Consider the following 25,498-nt stretch of genomic DNA (forward strand, 5'->3'; position numbering starts at 1 on the left):
GGAAAACTGGTCTTGACTGTACAGAGGCAACTCCTCCAGCCAACGACGCGGCGTCAAAGACAATTCGTTACGATTCCTCTCTGTTACATGAGCGAGCATTGGTGCGACTTTCATTCCCTTTCAATAAAATTGCAGCAAATTTTTCCTGATAGAAGCACGAATTCCCTGAGTTTTCCCAGAGTATTTCCAGACTATTCAACATACGTGAGAATTCCCTGTTTTCCCGATTGGTAGTCACCCTGTTGCAGATTAGTGCGAGAGAGAGAACGGCCGGGAGCAGCCTGTGCCTCTTGGGCTTGGGGTCGGCGAGTGGCGTGGACTTTTTGTGCGTGTGTCGACCGACTTCACGGGGCCGTCCTGCGAAAGGCTTAGGAGAGGGACACCGGAATGGACAAACGCAATTGTTCGAATGCCCCACCGTTCCCGTGACTGTACACACGAACGATTAGGCATTGGTATCCAGCATGCAGGCAAACATACTCGCTTGCTATCCAGTCACGGTGAGTCAAACTTCTTTGATTTGTTGCACGCCCATCGGCATGTTCTGTGGATACTAATTTGGTTAGCAGGGCTTAGTGTATGAAAGGTGTAATAAATGCCCTTTTCATTGTTAGCATTACTGCATTGTCATTCCTTTGTCCCAAGAGCCGTTTGAGACCCCCGCAACATATATACTTGTGTGCGGACTGGTTGGTCTATATTTTGGCTAAAGGTGCACGAATATTCAAAAATTTCAAATACCACCGAATATTACAGAGTCCCACCACGTTATAACAATATGAAATAGTTAAACTTCAATATAATGAATTTGGTAAAATTGGCAATTCTCTTCTTCAGATCAAAATTTCGTTGTATTAAAATTCAGCTTCTTATGCAAATAAATACAGTTGCCAATTTAATTTTCTTACACGAAAAGGGGCCGTAGAATTTTCAGAATTTTCGGGCAATTAAAGAAAGCAAGCTTGAATGAGAAAACAATTCACTTTGATGAATTTGGGAGTCAGTAACAAATGATATGAATGATATCTTCAAATAGGTGGTATGAATTAAGTGAAGCCAGCCACACTTTTGCATGCACTCCGCCCCTGTGGCTGACCCACACTGGGACAACGCTATCATGAAAAGCGCCGGCAGCAGGGAGCGAATGCTTCGTCTGCCTCTCGCTCCAACAGGTCACCGAAACTCGAGATTGCGCAGCCTTCAATATTAAACGCGTGAGAAGACAGCTAACATGATGGCACGCCATCTCAGCTTGCCCACTCTTTCCACACATGGCAGATGTATACTCGACCACAAAATATTGCGGGGTACGCGAGCTCGTGGCGAAACGGCCCTCCGCGCCTTCTGGCGGGGCACCCCTGTTGTTGAGATCGATGCTTGCGAGCATGCACGTCCCTCCGTGACTGCATGCATGCATGCTTCCGGGCTTCCTCCTTGCGCGCCGGTGATATCGGAGCGTAGACACCAGGTGCCCCTCCTTACGATTGATGCTGTGGCGGCTTCGACGGGCAAAACTATGTGAAGCGTGAGCTGGCACGCACTGCTGCAACTGCTTTTCCTTGAGTCACGAGCACGGACATATAGGGTCTGGTCGCAAACGCGATAAGCCATTTGTTTTTTTTCTGCGCTGCACATTCTCGTGGCCAATCTTCGTTCATTATTTTCTTTTTTGTTTTTCGAATGGGGTGTTCTCTTGCAGAAGAGTGTGGCAGAAAAGGCACTCTATAGAGGGAGACAGGCAAGACGAATATAAACTCTTGATTTCCATTATATAAACGAAGTTTTCGCTGTTGAAACTGCCACAGCGCTGATCGCGTGAGGGGCACCTTGCGGCTGCACTCAATTATCGCCGGCACGCAAGGAGAAAGTGTGGAAACATGCACGCCTGCAGTCACGGAAGTGTTGACAAGCACCGGTCTTGACAACAGGGTTGCACCGCCAGGAGGAGCAGAGGGCCGTTTCACCAAGCGCTCGAGTGCCCCGCAATATTTTGTGGCCGAGCGTACCTCTAAAGCAGCGTGCACGGCTGTGTATGCGCTCCGCCGCACTTACAGCCATGCTCAGCCACAGCCGTGAGAGAGAGACAGTAAACCTTATAGAAAAAAGCACACGAGCATAGGTAGCTCTTCCACTGTGCAGTTGGTGGTCCCCTCAGTCCAGGAGTCCAGCGGCCTTAGCTGCCTTCCATTGCTGTGTGGTGGGGTGTGTTATGGGTGTGAACAGTGATGTGCTTACGCAAGCCCATACCATGTGGAAAAGCGTTGCACGTTGATCACAGTGTGAGAATTTATAGGAATACAGCGCAGGGTGTATGGTGTGGTAGAGACTCAAGTGAGGATATGCGTTTGTTTAGGAGTTTTTGCCATATTTCGGCTTCCTCTCACGTCAGAGCATTACAAGGTGGCGGTAGAGTTCTTCGTGAAAGGCGATAGTGTTGTAGGATGTGCGTGTACAGTCAACGACTGAATTTTCGGACGCCCAAATTTTCGGACATGCCTGATATTTCGGATATCTTCGCGGCACCGCCACGAGCCTCATAGAATCAATGTATAAGGACATCTGAAGTTTCGGATGCTCGAACCCCCCGCCGTCCAATTTTCCGGACTTTTTGACGTGATGGAAGGTCCTTTGGCTCCTTGCGCACCACCTTTGCGCAGGAAATCGACTTGCAGCTGAAGCATATCACCGCTTTGAACCACAACTAGCAAAATCTAGCCGTCACACACTGATTTGGTCTGGCCACGCTGGCTCTGTTCATCGCCGTACTTCCGCTTCCGCCTCCGGCGGAGTCCAGAGCGGCGCCATTTCATTTGTTCGCGTAGGCCACCTTTTGGCTACCGTGGTGTGTGGTTGTGCTGTAGTGTCAAGTGTGCTCTGCGACGCTAGGCCTAGGTGCTTCGACGCTCGTCTGCGAACTCCACTGTTCGCAACTTGAGGATTTCGCTTGCCTTCGATGGCCCCCACTCCGTCTTCGTCGACCTCGCCGATGGCATCGAAGCACGGAAAGCAGTACCGTCGGTTAATGATGGAGAAGAAAGCCGCCATTATTAAGCAAGTCGTGAGCGGCCCATCGCAGGCTGACGTGAGCAAGGAGTTCGGCATGGAGCAAGGAGTCAGGTTGTGGGGGATTCAGAAGACTCCGATGTTGAAAATGAGGAGCCAATGCCTGCGCCGCCTACAAGCGCCGAATTGACGCGAGCACTGTTGGCTCTTTCATCGGTGTACAGTGCTGACATGACCCTTGCTCAGATCGAGGTGAATATGATCGCATGCAACCGGAACGCCGTCCAAACAACAATCAACAAGTTCTTCAAGCCACTGCAGCAATAATACCGGCTGCCCAACGATGAACATGTACATAATAAACCGGCAGTCGGCTGCATACAGAGTTTTTGAATGGGTTTTTTTATAGCCACTTCACTGATGCTTTCGCAGGGTTTCGGAAACCTGGTACTTCGCCCTTTACCTCTAGATTCGAGAAATAAAAGAAAAAAAAGTGTGTTTTTTGCATGCATTCATTTTTTCGGACTGCCTGAATTTTCGGATGTTTTTAGGTTCCCTAGAGGGTCCGAAAAATCGGTCGTTGACTGTATTTTAATGGTATGGGCTTGTGGTGGAACGGCTCGGCGTGAACCTCTCGCGGCTCCCGGTGTGCATGTGCTCGGATGTAGATGTGTGCCTGCTGATTGCCGCGTGAGGACTCATGCCCCAGAGTCCACACGACTTGTATGTATGGTGGGAGCTGGTGCGCCCCAATCAGAATGCGATGTGTGGCCCTGGAAAAATTTCTGCATGCCGTCTGAGAGTCCGTCAGAACTATGACGCACTTCCAGCACGGTCTCGTCGTGATGGCTAGCGCCATTGCTAGTTCTTATGCCTCTGCAGCGCTCACTCTGGAAACCGGTGACGCATTTATTTCGACCTCGTGATTGTCGACTACGGTGGTAACAAATGCAGTGCTTCTTGCGGTGCTGGCCGTGTCTATGTACAAGACATTGGGATGGCTCTCATACTTCCTCAGGTGCGCCTGCACTTGGGCATGTCGCCGTCCGATGTGGAAGTTCGGGTGCATGTTTCTGGGGATTGGTGAGACGTGCATAGTTTCTTATATTCGTGTTGGAAATTTTTGTCAGTGTGCTGGTCTTCCGTACGGAATATCTAAGGCATTTCAAGACGCAGTGTATCGCCGTTGTGCATTGTAGCCTTTCCTTCTGGTTTACCAGGTGGGCCTGTATAATTTCCCGTGCGTTGTTGTACACCCTTGTCTCCACGAGGCAAAAAGTAGCCGTTCCAGGTGGGAGTCCGAGCATTTGTTTATACGCCTTGTGTATCAGCCAATCGTGCACCTCCACTTCCACACTGTGGAAACTTAAATATGGTGCCGAATACGCAAAGCGGCTCACAACCAGTGCCTGCACTAGTTGGATCAGGTCCTGTTCCTTGAGTCCCCTCTCCCTGCTGGTAATTCGTTGCATCATGCTCAAGACCTGCGTGGTCGTGTATTGTAACTTCTACATGGTATATCCTCCGCCCCCGTCCTTTTCTAAGTGTAAGCTGAGGATATGAAGTCTGTTCACCTTGGTGATTGCTCTTGGACCAATGCCTCCTTTACTAGATGCCTGCCGCATGAGCCGAGAAGCTGGTTCCTGCCCCTCTCCTCTTCACTCTTCCCCACCCGGGTTAACCTGGGTCGGCTGCGAGCGCTAGCTGCGGTGAGCGCTGGAAACCTAAATCACGTAGCCCTGCCTCCCAGATTTTAGCAGCATCTGTTGCGATTCTGGAGGCAGGACCCGCAGTCTCTTGTCAAGCCATTGGTCAAGCATGCACCAGCCTAGTAATCGTCACTTCCTCCGCAACAGGAAGTGAGTCGGCTGCGAGCACCATCTCTCCGCGACTACCTTGAACTACGGGAACCTCCGCTCCAATGGGAATACTAGCGAAGCGGCAGGCATCTCGTAAAGGAGGCATTGCTTGGACGTATTTGCAGGTGGATGGTTGGTGCCTGGGTTGTTGATCGTCCTCGTGAGTGCTTCTCGATTTTGAGGAGCTCAGACTTCTCCAGCACGCATTGCAATCTGTATGTCTCTGCATATCTTGCTACAATGTCCACTGCCTCCAGCAATGCCTCTTGTTGTTCTCCTATGGACCCTTCGACTGTCCATATCATGATGTCTGCATACAAGGCATGTCTGATCGCCGGTATTTTCTCGAGTTGGGCTGGGAGTTTCATCACAGCCACGTTGAAGAATGTTGGCGACAGCACTGCTCCTTGTGGCATTCCTCTATTAGGTGTGTCTACTCACTGTGACCTCACATTTCCCAGTCCTGTTGTGGCTGTGCGATCTGTGAGGAAAACTCTCGCATAGTTGTAAGTTCGTCGGCCGCAATTCGCGTCACTGAGATTTGCTACCATGGCCTCGTGCCCCACGTTGTCAAAGGCACCCTTCAGGTCTAGTGCAAGAATTGCTTTCGGGCAGCATGGCGTTGCTGCATTCAGCACTTCCTCATTGAGCTGCAGAAGCACGTCTTGCGTTGACAAGTTGGGCCGAAAACCAAACATCGTGTTCGGCATCAGTTGATGTTCTTCGATGTGCATCTGTAGCCTGTCTAAGATAATGCGTTCCATCCTTTTGCCGAGGCAAGATGTGAGCGAAATAGGTCTTAGTTCTCCAGGCAGGGCGTTTTTCCGGACTTTGGTATTGGCGTAATCTCAGCATGCTTAAATTCTAGGGGCAACGTCCCTCTGCTCCAGTGTATATTTAATAGTTCAAGTATTGCCTGCACGGCTGCATCGTCCAGGTTACGAAGCAACTTGTTGGTAATTCTGTCCTTGACACGCCAGACATCACGACGCGTGCCAACTTACCCCCGGCCCCTCGCATGCATTTGATCACGTTACAGCGAGTGAGCTCCCCTCCCCCTCTTTTCCTTTGCTCACGCAGGGAGGCGGCACTCGTGCATGAAGCGACCTTCTTCCTTACCCTCGCATACTTTCATTCGGACCTAAAGCACAAAGTGCGCAGGCCGCGATAGGATCTCATTGCACTTGGACTTGGAACATGATGTGAATTCACTTAGGCGGTGACTCTTGTCGTGCCACGCGCTATTCGAGAGGTGCGTTAGCAAGCAACCGCTTGTAATTCAATCATTTGACAATCTGTGTCTGCGGAAGTTTCCATTTATTGTCTCGGCATTGCTTTGCGTACAAACGTACAAACACACTTCGTTATATTGAGGTTCTAATTACATGGTGTTCCATGGACAAGAGGCTATGTAAAGTTAAACACTTCGTTATATCGAGAATTTCGTTATATTAAAGTTCGTCATATCAAGGTTTAACTATATCGAAATTTGATCTTTTATGCACGTAAGTACAGTCGCCGATGAATTTTTCTTACACAGAACGGGCCATGCAAATTTTCAAACTGTCGGGCAGTGGGAAAAACTTCGTTTTATAAAGAAAAAAAAAAATCATTTTGTTGAATTTGACAGTCAGCGATGAGAGAAACAGTTTCATGCCATGTCGACGACACCTTCACATCCGCGGTACGAAGCAAAGCCAGCCCTGGTTTTGCATCCACTCTGCCCCTGCAGCTGATAGAGCCATAATAGCATGGTTACGAGCATCAGCGCATGACGTGCAGGTAGCGCTGACAGAAATGCATCAGCGTGGCTCATGGCGTCTGAGATTTGCGTGCATCATGTAATGCGCCGCTGTAAATCTTGGACGCCATGGCTGACCGTGCTTAGTGCCAACAGGCGTCATCAGATGGCACCCATAAATAAAAACAAAAGTGCAAAAAAAAAAGATATCAATATTCGTCCCGAGCAAAAAAAAAAAAAAAAAGAAGAGTCACAGTTCTGCCAGACAGGCTGAGCACTGGTGGCGATAGCAAAGAGACAACTGCACGAAGTCAGGTTCGTAGTGTTACCGGTGTCACGCACACTCGGGCAAATGTGAACAGATCTCACTCGATGACTACGAACTCGCTGTCACAATGTAACAGAACGCTTCGCACTATGTCCCCGAAACTTGAGATTATGCGACTGCCAACACTAGACTTGGGGGGAACACAATGTGCATCAAAGCACCAATTGTCTCAGCTCACCCCCCCCCCTTTCCTCTTGCTGCAGATTACCTCTAAGATATGGCGCATGGCCCATGTGCAAGGAGGAGACACGTGCACTAAAGGAAGAGGGCAGACAGGCACGTGCTCCTCCCACCCCATCTTCCGACTCCCAAGCGTGTGCATCATATTACTGCATTGTTACTCCCTCCTTGTCCCACTTTGCGCAGGTGGAGTTGTCAGCTCTCGCATTTTTTCGAGCACTGCAAGCTGCCGCATGCCCTGCGGCCTCTGCAAGTCATTTAACAACATGCTAAATGGCACAGTGGCATTTCCTACCTAAAGAGCCTTGCCTCGCACTCTTTGAAGGCTCATTTTGACGCTTCGGCCAACAATTTAATAGTTTTTGCAAAATTTCCGATCCATGCAGGCTCCAAGTACGTGCTTGAAATGGCTGAAAGCTTTGTTAAATCAAAACCGTGTCACAACATTATTTCGCTAAGCCACGAAAAAAAATACATGGTTTTCAATCAAACTAAAATCAGGAAATAAAGATAGTTTGCTAAATCAAGAATTGCAGTCGATTGAAGTTTGTTATATTAAGGGTCTACTGTACTGGACATAACCAAGGCAATTTCATGCTGGATGCCACTGTAATGAGGTTCGGCTTTAGTAACCGCTAACTTAAGACAGTCACACCATCACTTTAGCCTGTCATCTTCGTAATGGCTCGTCGGCACCATTTAGCCACTGCTCACATAGCAGATCCCAGTTAGAGACAAACTTTCTTGCGTATCACTGTTTGTCCCTCTATACGAACAAGCACACAGCGAGACCTCGACAGATCAAAAAGCATGAAAATTGCAATACCTTTCAGCATATCATGAATTCATTATGCAAAATTGTGCCAGAAAATCACTCCAGACCAACACAGTTTCACTGCACATGTCAGACCACTCAACTTCTTAGTGCTCTCTGCTATGCAGAGTGTTGAGTTATCTGTAACAATACCCACCTCACCGCATGAAACCAGCAGTACTTAGGGACAAGCCTGCGGACAGTTCTGTGGACAAGCCTGCCTGAAGTGTCCGGAGCAAGCGTTTTCCACCACAAAATAGTTTGGTTTATCAACAACACATACTGGTTCGGTACAATGAGTCTAAATGCATTTGAATCTCAAACTTCAAAAAAGAGTTTGTTACGCCGATAAATTTGATATATATACGTTTTTGCTATACAGTCAAATCTCGATATAATGAATCATGCGGGACTGCTGAAAATCTTTCGTTATTTTGAAACATCGTAATGAAAAACTTGCGGTTATAAGCCAGTGGACAAACCTAGGAACGAAAATGACATACCTTGGCAGTAGACGTGTGTGCAGACAAGCATACTCTCAAAAAGAGACGTTTCACTCGCTTCAAAGCTGCTTTATTTGAAGAAATCTGTGATTTTTCTCCAGGTGCGTGCAGCACGCACGACCAATTAGGAATGTGTCTACATCTTCCTCTTTGCGCAATACCTCATCGGGTATGTCTTTTCACCAAGCAATGAAAGCGCGGAATTTGTTCATGTTTGACAACAATGTTCGACACAATCTCATCTTCTGTGTTCGGTGACCCACAGTCATCTTCCTTCAGGTTATCATCGTTGCCAAAGACGTCGCGAATGCAGTTAACTATCTCTTCGGTTGTCAGGTCTGCTGCCGTTAGTGCTGCGCTGTCGCTCTCCACATAGTGGTCGAACGAAGAGACGGCAGGCAGCAGTTCCGCAACCTCGGTCCACAGGTCTCCTGGGTTGTTGTCAGTCACCTCCAGGTCATCTTCAAGCTGCACAGGCGCTTTGACAAGCCCTGCTTTCTGCCAGCAGTTGCTAATGATGGACGCCTTCAAGTTCCACCAAGCTCCTGTGAGTATTTCCGCTGCCTGACGAATATTGATTGCAGTCGGCTGCTTTAGGCAGAGATTGATAATCAACTGCTGCACAAGGCGCTTACAAAATTCTGCTTTCACATTCTTTATAATGACCTGGTCTAGGGGTTGCAGCAAGGACATGCTGTGTGGTGGCAGAAACTCCAAGCGAACGTGCATCAAGCGAACATTCACAATGTGAGCAGAGTAGTTGTCAACAACCAGTAGAATTATTCGGTCATCCCTCCTCATTTGGTTGAGTTTCATGAGCCACTCAGAAAAAGAGTTCTTTGGTAATGCAGACTCATTTGTTGGCATGGTAGTCGTACAGTAACGACACGGCGTTTTTCATGCAGCGAGGCTTCGCATACTTGCCAATGACGAGCGGTTTAATTTTCTTTGTGCCTGTTGCATTGCCCCAGAGCAGGACTGGCACGCAAAGATGCGACTTCTTCCCTCTTTTGCACTGCTGCCCTTTGAAGTGCATCGTCCTGTCTGGCAGGAGCTGACAAAAAGATGCGGTCTCATATGCGTTGAAAATATTGTCTTCAAAGTATGATTCAGCAACCTCTAGAAAACGATCATTGCATCAGGAATCCGCGCCTTCTCTGTCAGCAGCCTTTTCCTCGCCCGAGACTACCTGCCAAGTTGTTCTGTTCCTTTGGCGGAAACGAAAAAGCTAACCCGCACTGGCATCGAACCCAGTTACTTCAAGTGCATCGGCAAATTCATGGGCTCTTTCTTGGAGCATTTGGCCAGACACGGGAATGTTTTGCAGTCTGGCATCTTTGAATCATGTGAGAACAGCTTGGTCCACATTTTGAAAGCTTCCCAATCGCAGCCATTTCCTCACAGGAGCGAGTTGCGATTCCTGGTGAAGCTAGACAATCTTGTCTCGGTCTTTCAAATTGGTCGTGACAGTCAATGGGGCAATGCCACACTGTCTGCACATGCCGATTTGCTTTTTCCCTGCGTCGATTTCCTGCAATACTTCCAATTTGTCCTGCAGCGAAAGCTTCTTCTTGGCGCTGTCGTTAGCTGCATTCATCCTTGGCTCTTGTGCACACATCGCCAAACCTTTGTCATGAAGTTCTTGGTGAAGTTTGTGGTGAAGCAGTTGGCACTCAACATGGTGATGATGATAGCTACTGCACTCGCGGTTTCTGTTTCACGCGAGAGCTGCGACGCTGTTACCTTCAGCCAAATTCGTAATACTGATGTTCCTCGGTTATAAAGGGGAAATAAACTATGTGCATTATTTTGAAATATGCGCTGCACAGTCAAACCTGGCTATATCGAACTCGCAAAAAAACGCCTATCAGTTAAACATAGAGCATAATTCGATATAAGCCTGCTAAATAAATGGATGTCATAATAGCACATACCATACGTAAGATCACTTTATTGATGAACCTAGCTTAGTTTCCAGTGAAATAGTTCTGCATCTTCTTCTGCTTGGGCAATTTCGCTGCCTGCGACGCACGCACTTCTTCACATTGTCTAATGTCCCAACCACTGGCACGCGCTGGAAAGCTTCGGCGCGCGCCGAAGGGTCAAATGCGTCAAAGCGTCGGTCGGGAACTCGCTGAAGCGGAACGTCGCGCAGCGATTACGTCTACTGCCGATGCTAGAAGTTTGCCGGCGCGCGGCGAAGCTGCGCCGGCGTGCACCAATGGGAGGCTGCGACGCCTCGCAGGCGTCAACCAATCGGAGGCTGCGGAGCCTCTGGCTGCTAGGACTGTAATGGCCGACCGTGCGGAGACGCCGGCACCAACGATCGTCCGAGTGTTTTGGACGCACGACGCGCGCGACAGTGTTCCTGAAAGACAGTGTTGTAAAAGTAGGCCGACAACGACACGATCAACCGACCGACGACCGTAGGTTGTGGCAGTGCGACGTGGATCCGAAGCGACTTCGAACGACGCCGACTAATCCAACCTGCCCACTGGGTTCCGCCGGGCTCGGTACGATCGTCTGCTAAAACAGCCAACCGAATCACGATTGCCGCAACGTCTGTGCTTGTTGTATGTGCATTTTGTTGTGCTCAAAACGAATGGAAACACGTTTACGAGCTCCGAAGTCTGGACAATCAACACTCGCCTATCGCCGATGTTGTTTACGTTACGCGTAGGCCTAGCGCGTCCATCGAGTTCGTAACTGGCGAGTGAACGAACTCACCTGAGAAATCTGTCGAAGGAAATGCATTTTCAGGTCCGTTTGGTGCTGCAGTGATTTAAAATATGGCACTCTTGACTTCGTGTGACCTGTGATGTGGTGAATGAACCGTGTGGAAGTTGGGTTGGTCAACCGCGGCGTGTTTCGTGTGGTGTCGGTTGACTCAAGTTTAACGGGCAAGCTCTGCGCTGTTTCCAGTGGTAAAGATAACTCCCGAAAGCGAACTACACTAGTAGCCGAACTATTGGAAGTACTTACATAATCAGCCGTGCCGCCTGTTTCAGATGACATTGCGCTCTTTTATTCGGCATGTGAATCCAGTTCAGTACAAGTTCACTGTACTCATTCACTCACTTCTTTCAAGTGCGACCGTCTTTTGGGCTAGTTGGGGATAAATCGCTCGTGTAGCAATCAAGAACACTGACGCACTGAAGCATACGTGGCAACGCAGTCATATTTGAGTCAGTGTGTCGTTATAGTTGAGCACTGCAAAAAGAAATTATCTGTTTGCAACGTGTGCCCTGTGTGCAGTGCATAGCAGGACCTGCATCATGCAAGACCTATGCATGTAGCAGCGTATACCATGATTGCTTCGATGCCCGCTTCAGAAGCAGCAAGTACTGAGTCAATGAAATTGTAATTGAATTTTTATCTCACTTTTTGCTTATGGAAAGTGTAGATGGTGTGAGTGCATTGTGGGGAAGGTGAAAAGGTGTCATCAGTGTTTTGTGCAGTCAGTATGCTTAAACTGCTGGAATCCCTTCAGCCTCTACTAAAATGTTTCTTGCTGCGATACTATAAATTGTAGTCAGGACAAAGATGTACTCAAAACCAAGTTACTAATGCATCTGCCCAGAATGTGTTTGATTAACAAGTTAACGCTTCCACAACAACAATATGCCGATGAACAGCATATGTGCTTACAATAAATACATTCCGTAAAGGTGAACGACTGGGCCTACAATATCAAACTTTGTAGTAGCACCGTAAAAAGTGCTGCCATGCGTATCAGCCACAACGAAACTGCTGCACGTCCAACCTTCTTCCTTGGAGGCACTTCTATAAAGACTGTTCGGGCCCTTCTCATTCTGGGTGTAGCATTTAGCTGTTCTCTCAAATTTTCCACATATGTCACCAGCACTGTATGTAAGCACCGGCCCTTTCTTGGGTTTGTGTACCGTGTGTCCCTTCCCTGGTGACCTAAGGTTTTCCGAGCACTCTACACTTCTATCATTCTGTCACGACTTGAGTACTGCTCATCAGTATAGTTCCCGTACCAAACTCGCGAGGCTACAAAACTTCAGCTTGTTTTGTGCCGGACAATACGCACCCTTTACTCCCGTCTTTTCGGTTGTCACAAGCTCATGCCAGCCTTCGAGGATTGCCTCAAACCCCTCAAGTAGCACACTCTGCAATACCAACGCAACATTGCACTAGTCTATACTGCAGGGTGTTTGACGTCTCTCTAAACAGCACTAATCTTTTTTCACTTCGTCTGAACAAGTGGTCAGCACAGCCTGAGCCCTCATCACGCCTGTATGGCCCGACACCACAACTCATGATTATATCTGACATGCAGAGCTTTCTCTCCACCCCCCTGGCGATTTGGATTCTCCTTCCTTGGAACCAGACTTCATTGGCACTCCTGTGTGTTGTGCACCTGTCGAGTGTGTGCGTGTGTGCTGTGCTGTGTTATTGAGCAAGTGTGTGTGCACGTGGAGGGGAAGGAAGTGTCTTCTGCATCCTGCAAATTCCTGCTTTAGATGGCTGGTTATCAGATTCTCTAACATACAGGCATCAGCCTTCTTTGTAGTCTAGTGTGCCAAGTTACCACTAAGATTATTATTATTATTATTATTATTATTATTATTATTAGAATCATTACTTTGACCACATTGATTGTGTTGAAGCCAGCGTGACACATAATTCAAAATATTTCTGGAGCTTTGTGGGCTCTCTCTTCTAAAAGGAGTGCCAAAGATGTACGTCTTCTTCATGAAAATAGTGGTGTTGTCTCGAACACTGCTGATGCCTTTGCAGAACATTTCTGTTTGCTATATGGCGTGAAATATGCTTCAAGTAACCTTCCTTCTCAGTCTGGCGCAGTGTATGCTAACAGTCAATGAAAACCTCGTTTCCAAGTATATGAAGTGCCTTAAACTTTGCCTTAAACTTTCCCTTTCTTGTGGTGTTGATGGTATTTCCTCCACAGAGCTTAACCCTTTGAGACGCTGTCTACACAATTGGGCACAGCAGGAGCGTGCATCAATAGCAAAAGCACTGATGAAAGTAATGGTATTTAAAATGTGTTTCATACATCTTGAAACGCTTATTATTGGAACTGTGCTGCAATTTTGAATAATGTGCAGAATGTTTTAACAAAATGAGTGAGAAGGTGGACGGCTGGGTGTTGTTACTCTGTGTCAGTATGTTGTATGTAGCGGGTTCACTTCTTTCATTGTTTTTTACAATGTCGTGCACCAGGCATAATTGTCAAGTGGCTGGATAAGTGCTTTTCAAGCTTTTCAAAACACGAAATAGTACATGTTTTCATATTTTGTGTTCCTGTAGTGAGTTTTCGCATGGAGTCGAAATTTTGTAAACTTGACAAAACTCGCTAAACTATTGAAAATTCTTAATATTTGCTGCGGCTGTACACTTTCTACGATTCTGAGGATGCAAGAGATGTGGTGAAAGCAACTTTTCAATCAACGGGATAAAGTGGTGTCTGAAAGGGTTAAGATGTATGGAAGCATACTTGTTCCTCGTTCTCACAAGCATCTTCAATAGTTCCCTAAAGTCTAGTACCTTTTCTAGCACTCGGAAGGTAGCATGAACATTGCCCATGCACAAATCAGGTGCTAGATGTGCAGTTACTAACTGCCGACCTATATCTATCCTCTTCAGTGCATCAGGTGTTTGAATCGATATGGGATTCCTCGCTTTCTGTTAGTGCTAAGAGCATTTTAATAAATGAACAGCATGACTTTGTGTGCCGACATTTCAGACTTTCAGACTGTCAACAGTGTTCACTACTGCATCGACTTCCAAAAAGACATTTTTTCACTCTCGAACTGGTGCAGAAACAATAAGTACTCTTAAATGCTTCCAACACTATGGCATTAAGTTATATGCACAAAACGCACCATGTGAAATTTTGATACACCCTACGTGATGCTCCACTCCTTAGGGTCGATGAAATGAAAGATCTTGGTGTGTACTTCGACAAAATGCTAAGCTTCTCTTCACATAGATAATTACACAAGATGTCCTTCACGCTCTTGGAATTGCATGCCGTATATTGCATGATTTCCACTCACCTGTTGTGTTTCTGAAATTCTGCTGTGTGCCTCCAACTACTAGAGTATGCCTCTGTAGGAGGGGGGTGCAATGAGCAAATCTAATTCTGACCTCATTGAACGCATCCAGAATAAATTGATGTCTATCTTCAAGCACCACTTTTGCCATTCTGGCGACCACAGTTGAGCCTTTGTTCCTGCACCTTTTGTTCCTGTATAAGGTGGTCCATGACATTACACATTCCTTAAAGCTTCTTGATCATATGCATTTGTTTGTGCCGCAACAGTATACCAGGTAGCATTCCACATTCGTTGCCTGGGCTTGTTACAAGATTGTGCTAATAAGACTCGACTCCAAAACATACTTCAGAGTTCATTTCCTGTGTTTTGTGTATCTGTAAATAATCACGTAGGATTAACTCCCTTTTACTTTTTCACGTTTCCTTTTTTCTCTATTTGTTTCTCGATCTTCCATTTTTTTGTCTACTGCATTCATGTTTTCTCTACATTTTGTCTCACATAGTTAGTGCTCGTTAAGTGCACCAGTACAAAGGCTCTCTAGCTGTTCTTGGGCACTACAATAAAAATTTGAATGATTGACTATTATCGTAGTATAAAATTGTGCTTTTTAAGTATGTACTAGTATACTATTTTAGTGTAGTAGCTTTCGTGCAATTAAAAAAAGGGCATGAATTAAGAAGAGAGAGAGAAAATGATAAATGAAAGGTAGGGAGGTTAACCAGGACTGAGCCCGGTTGGCTACCCTACACTGGGGAAAGGGAAAGGGGGACGGAAAGATTAAAAGAAGAGAAAGTCCACTGGGGATATCAGTCGGTCACTCAGTCTGGATCACAGACGCTGACTCAATCCGGTATCTTTCAAATATCGCAGCAGCGCTTTTGTGGCCTTTTGTAGCTGCGATATGCGAGGCCATGGTCCCAAGATCTTGTTCAAGGTGAACGGCTTTCCATCTAGCTGATTGAGAGCTCTGCAGAGGTCTTGCCTTTCATCTTCAAAAGATGGGCAGTAGCACATTAGGTGTTCTATGGTTTCCTCGACACCGCAGGCATTGCACTCGGCGCTATCAGCCATTCTAATCAAAAATGCATATGCACTGGTGAATGCGACGCCCAAACGTAAGCGGCACAGCACTGTTTCCTCATTTCGCAGAAGACCTGGTAACAGTCGCAGTTGCATAGAGGGATTGAGGGAATGCAATCGATGTAGAGTGAATCCAGGTGTGTGCCACTTTTCCAATGTCAAAAGAGTGTGCTAGCTTGCCTAAGTGTTGGGCTGTGTCAGTCTGCGATAAAGGTACAGAAATAAGGGTTGCTCCTTCGTGGGCTTTCGTAGCAGCTTCGTCAGCGAGGTCGTTGCCAGAGATACCGCAATGACCAGGCAGCCACTGAAACACGACGTTGTGTCCTTTCATGATCATGTGATGGTGCATTTCTCGTATCTCCGACACGAGTTGTTCACATGACCCGCGACGGAGAGATGACAGAAGACATTATAAGGCCGCCTTTGAATCGCAGAATATTGCCCACCGATTAGCCGGTTGGTTATTAATATAATCAACGGCACCTCGGAGGGCAACAAGCTCCGAACCGGTCGATGTTGTCAAATGAGAAATCTTGTATTGGATGCTTAGTGATCGTGATGGTATAACCACTGCGCTGGTGGAGCTGGTCTGAGTGGAAGAACCATCCGTACATATGTGGACTCGATCAAAGTAGAAAGTGTGCAAACAATCCAGAGCTGCTTGCTTCAAGGCCAAGGTAGGCAGGACGGTCTTCTTTCTTATCCCTGGAACCGTAAGACGCACTTGAGGTTGCTTTAAACACCACAGAGCTGAGGTTGAACGTGCTGAGGGTGTGAAGCCCGATGGTAAGGAGGCACGATGGATGCTGACCTTGTTGGAGAAGGACGCCTGTGGTCGTCATTCTGGCATGAATTAAGAAAGTGCAATAATATGCTATGTGCCTGATCATATGCATTGTGCTATTTATTTCTTCCGAGTTTTAATAATGGCTGGCTACTGTATGCAGTGTTGTGCAATAAAATAATATGCCACAGCAATTATTGCGGGCCTCGCAGAACAAATTGAATATATCTTTCTCAGTCAAAACATCATAGCAGGCTGAAAACAATAAACTGCAATTTTTCTTTTTGTGGTGACGAAGTGTATAAATTGTGAAAATAACCTGTTTATATATTTCTTATATTATGCAAATGAGCTGCTCCCATACATTCGAATAAGTGCTTCAATAGTACGACTTGGCAAAGGGCAACGAAAGACTCCTATTAAAACCCTCTAATTCTCAAGCTTGTATTATCTGACGGTATGTCATTTGATTAATGTAAAGAAAGGCAAACTTAATATGCGGAAACCAGTTACAATAGAACATGGCCCTTACACTGTGAAAATGTTTTGTAGCAATACACTCAATGTGAAGGCCTCCGGATGGGGTGTTGATGCGTCAAAACAACCTAGAATAATAGAGGTGCTCCATGGGCTAGATTTGGCAGAATCAAGAATTGGGGGGAGACAAGATACGAATTGGATACATTTGAGCTATTCTAGTTTTTTTTTTTTTTTTTAATGCTACAGGGGTTTCAATTCTGTTTTGCTGATTTTCTCAGAACCCACTTGTTCACGTTTCTCTCATGCACCAACAAGCATAATTATATTGACACGGATGCTTTATCTGTATCCGGTTACCGTATTTCGCCGGCTAAAAAATGTTAAACGTTATCGCTCGGTGCAGGATGCACCTGAACGTATCGGAAGTTTCGCGAATGTTATCGATGGTTCTGCCTGTTGTCGACGAACCTTGCTAATCTGAGTGCATACGCGACACGAATTGTGTTGTAGTTTCTGGAAGGCACGCGGACACCAGCGAATAGGCTGTAACTTTCGACGACCGCCGTATGCAAACCGACGCGCTTGACCCGCAGATGAGATTTTCTACGATTGCCGACATTGCTCGCCGCTATCGTTGCGATTGAGCCGGCACTATTCATTTACCGTCACTACTACGTGGCAATATTTCCAACACAGATTTTTTTCAGTTACACATTGCACGCCTAATTCTTACATAGTTGGCTGTGCAATAAGCTACCAAAAAATGAAATGGTGCAACAGTTTTTGATATATGGCATCGTCGTGCAGGTGTTTGCAAAGCGATCTTGCAGACAGACGACGCGCGAGCGCTGATGTCGATATTTTATACACTATTGTTACTTCAAAAATAAAAACAAACTGTTGCGGCAGGTGTATATTCATTATTCAAACGTGTTTTTAATATCTAAAAGCACATACAGATCAATAACTTATTGTTTCTAGCTTAGTTTACAGCAAGCTGTTTTAGGCTGGACTTTGACGGATGAAGACGGAGTAGTCCAGCAACAGTGCGCCGCAGCCGAGGAGCGAGCTTCGGCGCGCGTCGGAGCTTTTCTCCAGTGGTTGCGCGCCCTTTACCTCCAGCCGAAGCGAAGCGACGCATTCGCTTGCCAGCGCGCGCCGAAGCTTTCGGCGCGTGCCAGTGGTTGGGGCATAAGGAGTCGAACCAGCTGAGGCCGCAACCTTCCGCATTCGCGCAGAAGTACCGGACTAGTGCGAGCGCACCAATCACTTCGGAGGATGTAGGCAAAGGACTGTCATTGTTTTCCTCATTGTGCCCACTTTCACTTGTGCTCGGTACGATGTCGGCAATGTAGTCTCCATTTTCGGGCTCTCCCGTAGTCACGACACCATCATTTGCACTCACAAACTCGTCCACCGCTGATTCGTCAACGGCTTCCAGAAATTCTGACAGCTCACTCTAAACTTCGGCAACACCGGCAACGGCTTCGTCACATTCATCAGAATTCACAATCATCACTGAGTATGCGGAAGCCGGCACAGCTGAAGCGATTTCGGATGAACCACTCGTACACGGCCGTGGGTATGCATCGAGTGCCACGAGCACCGGGTCGCTAGTTTGGCCGCTTTAGTCCTAATGTCCCCCTTATTCTTCAAGATTGTGCTGAGAGTGCTCCTTGGAATCTTGCATGCTGCGGGGACATCCGACTTCTCACCGCATTCGACCCGATTTATGATTTCGAGCTTCACGACGGAAGGCGAATTCTGCCGCTTCATCACAGCAACACTGCAGGAGAAGACCCACAATGCGCACACACAATGAACCAGAAAAGCAGCAACACTACTCGCACTTTTGCCATCTTGCACGACGAAGGCACAAGAGCCTTTGATTGGCTGTCTGAGCAAGTGCTGCAGGCGGGCCAGGATCAGTTTTTGCAGGGGGGGTGCTGACGGCTCGTCCGAGGCAGCGCAGTCCCGGTAGGGAGAGCGGTTGGATGGACCTGCGCCGCCGTGTTTACCCGCTACCACGAGGGACAGCCAACTTCTGGGGGCACTTTTCCGCCGCTTGACGTTCGATATATCGGGAATCACTGCTATCTTTGTTCGATGTAAGAGTAATTTTTGCTATATATATACTCATTGTAACTATACCGTGTGCAGAAATTGTTCGATATATAGAATAATTTTATGTAAACAGGCTCAATATAGTCCGGTTCGACTGTATTGAAATTCGTAGTTCTGAAATATTTTTACATAAAAAATATCCACAATCTGGCAGGGATTTTAAAATATTCGTAAATTTGAGAAATTTGATAATGTGGGGTTCATAGTAGCCACATTTCACTGTAGTGAGAATTGACTGCAATGATGTTCTGAAGCTTATTAATGTGTATACATGAACCATATGCACTGTGAAAAATCCAGGATTGCCAAGTAGTTTGAAGGTTCAGCGACCCTGGATTAACATTCATGATGCCCTCACCGACTCAGCAGTCAGGAGCTCTTCTGAACGGCCGTTTTCCTCGCCCTCTGGAGGTGCCCCTCCACTGTAGTCAAGGGTCTTGAGGTCTGACGACTTGCCACCCTGGTCCCAAATACGAGGCTTCTTTGACTTGTCCTTCGCGGCAGCAGGGCTCTTCGCACTAAAATAAAAACGAGCAAGAAGATCAAACTACGAAGATCCATGCGCAAGCAATGCAAACACCCATAAAGGACAAGTGCTGTTGAAGCAAGGGGACAAATTTTACGAAGCTCTTCGTAAATACAGAACAGCGGTCATTAAAATTCTATAACTTCAGACAAGTAGAAGAACATGAAGATTAGATATGCACGCAGAATGCCGAGTATTCAAGCACCCACAAGAAAGCCACAGGCTTCTTTGGCATGTTTCCAGAACTGTTTACAAATCAACATTGTACACAAAGCCAATACTCATACAATTAATTTTGTCAAGACAATTACACTGCAGGTGAAACCAAACATTTTGACAAAATCTCGCTTGAAATCAGTCTGCTCCTAGGACCCCATTACGACGCCAATGCAGGGTTGGCCCTCATTAAATGTTGGGGCTAGCTGGACCTGCTTGGAAACTCTCTATGCTAGTGATAACAGAACGTTTGAAGCACTATTAAAGGGCCCCTGAAACGGTTCGGACAAATTTTGTAGACGCGTAGGGTACAGCTAAAGTTAATCATTCGCACCACAATTTGTATAAGATGTCTCATATTAAGAGAGCTACGGATCATTACTAGTTACCTTCCTCCATAGTCATGCATTTTCTCCTCAACTCATTCGCCAAGTGATCGGGGCTAAGCTCCGCCTTCACTGGCTCTGCGTCATGATGGCACGTCGTGTCGTCGACTTCCAGTTCTCTAGGGGCGAGCACGCGAAGCCTCTCCAAATTCTCCGCCAGCTGCTTGGCAGTCAACCCCAAGTGAGAGCTATCGAAGCAGCCTGCTTTGCGAGCATTCTGTCACAGTGCCAAACATGTCTGATATTCCGGTAACCACAGGCTAGCTAGGCGTTTCGATAGAACGGGGGAGGCATAAACTGAAGCTGATGAAGGAACTTTAGCGTAGACATACGTGAGCTGCCTGATTGGTCTCCATGGTCCAGCCACCCATTGGCACAGAGCTTAACGAGCCAAACAAAGAGCTAATGTTGCTCTAACCAAGTGTAAAACATTCTAAACATTTACAAAAACAATGTGTTAACGATTACACTTCTGCGAAAAATTTACACCAGCAGCAAAGAACACATTTTGTTACTGCTACTGTATATGGTTGAGCTCTGTGCCACCAGGTGGCTGCACCCTGCAGACCATTCTCATTTGCGCATCTGCTCATCCCGTGAAGCGACACGCAAGGGGACACGGCCAGGCCCTGTCCCCTTGCGCTTGCATTTACCCTAATACCGGACTCATGAAACGCTATTGTGTTAGTAATCTTCCGTTGTAAAATGACGGCGGCAAATGCACAAATCCGGGCGCCGATCGGATAGCAGCACTCCGATGCGCTGCAGCCAGTCCGCTCGTCTGCTGCCTTGCAGAGGGACAAGATGTCGCAGCTTGACATATTGCCAGTCGCTATGTTTGCAGTCCACAACACAACAAAGTCGAATCACAGTGCTCGCGAAAAGACTGAGACCGACTCTGACCGTGGAGCTCTCGTCAAAATGGAGCATGTTGTAACACAAGCAGACGATGCTTGCTTGCTGTGTGCCGGAAGTGCTTAAGTGTAGTGAGAAATTGTTCTTGAGCATTCTGCTTGTGTTGCTTTCTTTTTATAGAAACAAATTAACTAACATTCCAACTATTACGAACATAATTTGTTCACCATGAAGATGGAAAAATTGTAGATAATGTGCCCTGGGCAGCCAATTGGATAGCTTGCCCACATGACATCAATTGGGTGATTTACGTCATATGGGTAGGGGCGGCTGAAAATTCCACCGAGCAGTGTGCTGCGATTGGCAGCAATGTACATTTTTAACCCTTTGAGGGTAGATTTTTTTCGGCATATGCGACCGCCCAGGGTCGATTTTTTTTATTGCAGATTCCAATTCTTCTTAGGGACTTATTTCGAAAAAAATGCACCGTAATTTTTCTTGGGTGACTGTAAAGTGAGAAAAAATATTTTGTGTTGGTATATATGGTCTCTTCATTCATGAATAACAACAATAAAAAAGCAAATAAAGTTATAAGAATTAAAAATTTGATGCATTGTTATACACATAGTTCAAGGCTTTGAAGATGCGCTCACAAGAATATTTCGACACTCTCACCTGTTCCTGCTCTTACACTAATATTTACGTCCATAGCGTAATCGAACTGTGTAGGTGCGCACACTCAAGAAAACTGTGTGGTTGTGTGCTCATCAAAAAAGCAAAACGTGTGACAAACTTCTGCTAATCTTCATCTTATCGCCAACCAGCGGCAATTAGTTTTCGCGAGTGTCAAAAAAAAAAAAAAAAAAAAAGCAACCGATACACATGCACGGCGGTATCCTTCCTATGCGCACCCCTGTGAGCACTAAACGAGTAAGAAACAAGCGGTAGCCCTTTGAGCAATTAGTAACGAGATAGCCATCAGTTTTGCAAGTGAAAGAAGCCGAAACCAGCCCACAGAACAAAACCCAAACCGCCGCCCGCCCGAGCAGTAGTATATATATGCACGAGCGGTAGTATATAGATGCGCGGGAGCAAACTACTAGCTCTAAAGCAAACAATGCAACGAAAACTGAGAGAGGGAGTTGCATGAAAAAAATTCCCTGTATTCACACATAGTGGCAGCACATGATAGAAAAGAAAAAGTTAGGAAATTGGCGCGTTTTTAAATGTACAGACGGCGCAGCAAATATACGGTATCGACCATTTTAGAACTTGTTCACGGCGCTATATATTTACGTCATTGACCCTCAAGGGTTAAAACCTCATAATAAATTACATGCTTTATGCGGAGCACTTAGATGCGTAAATTAATGATCAGAAGGACGTACTCTAACGACTCAGTAAGTTTGTAGAAAATTGTCAAAATCGTTTCAGGGTCCCTCTAAACAAGTGATAGACAATATTTCCCAATAACTGGGGCCACTCAAGGGACTCCATTCTGCAGTGGTTACATTTGCTGAATAAATATAATGTTTTCTTTTGTTAACTCATGGGACGCTATTGAGCAGCTTTCATTGCAAAAACTGTACTGCACTTAATGTTCGTGCCGAGAAGAAAGCAGAAGTGCCCTCCCACCTTTCTTCTCTATGCAAACAGCAGTCTTTTGAGGAAATGCACAAATTTATGCCCTCAAAGCCACCACCTAAGTGCAAAAAATAATCTTTACAATGCAGTTTTTAAAAATGTATTGACATTTCTCAGCACTGAGGTACAAACAGATGCTTCTAAATGAAAATATTAAAAAGAAAGGCGGGAGCTGCCGACAAGAAAAGATTACCACTAATGCACACAACCTTCTATACACCTGATCATGCGGGCACAGTTTGCTGTTATAAATCTAGGCAATAAATACAGTCACAATGCAGAGGCTACATGCTTGAGAACTATTACTGACAGACAATGGACGGGAAGCTTCCTACCAAGAATGGTTACAAACTCCTATTCTCATGGCCCGTAGCATCATAACTGCCAATGTTATCACAAATGACATATGAGCATCTTTACAAACTAGCTTCTCTGTGAACAGTTCATTATTACATCTTAAAGGGCCCTCGAACAGTTTTCAAACCACCATCCTTCTGTTGCAGGTCGCCTAGAGTGACAATTGGAGGTGCTTCTAGCGTAGGTAAAAACAGTGGCATGGAAATATTTAGTATTTGAATCCCGCAAACAAATTGCTGCACTGCTGCTGACCCACAGCCCAGTGGTGCTCGCCAGAACCATTATCAACGTCACAACTCGCTGTTCCGACCAGCGCATTGCAGCAAAAACATAATAAATGAATTTATTTTATTTTTGTTCGCTGTAGTCTTTATACTCATGCACACAGATACAGCACTAAGAAAAAAAAAAAACACTGCAACCACAAAGCTGGGTAGGCGCGCTGGCTGTTCTTTCGCCTCTGGTATGGTGGCATACCTCTGGCCTCCGAGCACAAAAGCCTCTCTTCTCACTTTTGTATGCTCGTGAGCAGCCTTATCGCCTCACTGCCTCGTTTTGCATGTTGTTCTCATGGTGCAGGTTTCTCACCTCGATTCATTGTTGTCGTCGCATCCTTTTAGTTTTTCATGATTCTGCACTTAACTAAAGCTGAACTGAAGAAAAGAGATTTTGCGCAGTCCCAGGTTGCTCAACCAGTGTCATCAGCACACCGCAGTAACAGGACATGGTTAACATAGAACATGAAGGCAACCATGGAGTGAGCTTCAACGACGCAGGGGATTCAGGCTCTTCCCATTGGCATCAACGGGTCACGTCAGTGGGCGAGAGAAATGGGGAAAGAAGACTGCGCAAAATTTTGAGTTGAGGGCATGCATCTTTTTCCTGTATTTCGAAATTATTAGCTGAATAACTTCAGACTGTGTAACCCCATCACTGCCATTCTTGTTGCATTTATCCCTCCAACCGTCAATCTAAGCAACCCACGAACAAAAAACAGTGGCTTGAAAAGCGTTCGAGGGCCCCTATAAACCTACATCTGCTGTCGCAAAGCATAGTTTGAGAACTGTTACTAAAAGAGAGATGACACAGAAAATGAATATTTTGACCAAAAACAGAATTTTACTAACACCAGCAGGTGGCTTTTGATACCTGCATATGATTTTAACTATTAACATTACCACATTAACATTACCAGTGCCATTATTGCTGGAGCTGGCTCAAAAACAAGGCTGGATCTTTTCGGGGGTTCAAAAAACTAAGCATGATAGCTGTGCAATTACTAGGTTAGTGACCCGCACCGCACAAAAGCATTGGCAACCCAAGCCATACAAAATCAAACGAATGCAGCGGTAAGAAACCAAACACAACCACAAGAACAGACGAGCCTCAATCATTACCCTTTGTCGGGCTTTTTCTTTCCCTGCAGTTTCTCGAACAACTTCTGCCGGTTCTTCACAATGTCGTCATCGTTGGGGTCTCCTCCAGCATCGCCATTCATGGTGACTTCCTTTACAGCAGCTTCCTTCTTGGGCGCTGTGACAAAACGTGGGTAAAAAAAAAGGGTGTAACTAACGGCCCTTTTTGCATGTCCCATATTTTGGGCAGCAGAAAATTTCACAAATCACCATTTTTATTTTAATGTGGCTTATCTTCTTCAACACTATTATTGTTTAACTAGAAATCAACACGCACTGCATTGCTTCATGTACGCAAATAACTGAGCATTGAAGGTTCCCTGCACCACTGTCGCCTCTTCCATGACAAGTTGCTAGCACCAAGAGTTATCCATGTGAACTTTGATGCAATATAAGTACAGAACGGGTGTTGAGTATGTGGTCTAGACACATGGTGGCAGCACAGTGGCATCTCAATAAACGAAAATCGCTTAAGCGGAACCGCCTATTAAACAGAACACCAGCCTTATGGTTGGTTGGTTTTGTATTCATGCAAGTCTACTCAGTCTTGTCTCACAGTAAATAGAACTCCTGACAAACGGAACCAATTTCCCTGGTCCATTGAGGTTACGTTTAAAGAGAGGCCACTGTACTTCTTATCTGAGAGTATTGACAGCACATTTTACTTTCAGGCATAAACAGAGGCCCAAACTCTGAAACATGGCATTTTTCACCACTCTGATGGACTGCCACTTTCTCAAACACAGGCTCAATTGAGAAAATGGTACCACCACATAAATTGTACTGAGGATCACACCCACCAGAACTTAATGTGGTTAACTTGGTTAACCATATTAAGTTCTATTATTCTTGGTTAACTACCACCAACAATGAATTGTTTCAGGAAAATTAAGTATCAAGCAAAAAGCTAATGTAATGAAGAACTCTTACAGTTCTACAAAATACAGTTTGCCACTAACCCCTTCAGGCACTATGTGCACAATTATGCACATAAAGATAGTGCATCAAAATCAAAAGCACTCATTAAAATTATATTTAAAATATACCACAAGCACCTTGAAGCACTTCTGATTGGACCTGTTGCTACAAATTTGAATGATAAGAGTAAAGTGTTTTAATAAAGTAAGTCAGAAGGTAGATGGCTAGATGTTTGTCCTGA

The 25,498-nt window shown here is 45.9% G+C and overlaps 1 protein-coding gene across 1 annotated transcript in view; it reads right to left on the minus strand.

Annotated features, from left to right (window-relative positions):
- SrpRalpha (signal recognition particle receptor alpha) overlaps positions 1 to 25,498 on the minus strand; it is a 67,633-nt gene that overhangs the window by 35,044 nt on the left and 7,091 nt on the right. Inside the window, exons 5-6 of the mRNA XM_050178452.3 lie at positions 24,322 to 24,457; positions 19,299 to 19,458 (exon numbers count right to left, since the gene is read on the minus strand). Coding sequence (XP_050034409.1) covers positions 19,299 to 19,458; positions 24,322 to 24,457 — 296 coding nt within the window. The remainder of the gene's footprint in view (positions 1 to 19,298; positions 19,459 to 24,321; positions 24,458 to 25,498) is intronic.

Source organism: Dermacentor andersoni, chromosome 5 (genome assembly GCF_023375885.2).
Source record: "Dermacentor andersoni chromosome 5, qqDerAnde1_hic_scaffold, whole genome shotgun sequence".
NCBI classification, from domain to species: Eukaryota; Metazoa; Arthropoda; class Arachnida; order Ixodida; family Ixodidae; genus Dermacentor; species Dermacentor andersoni.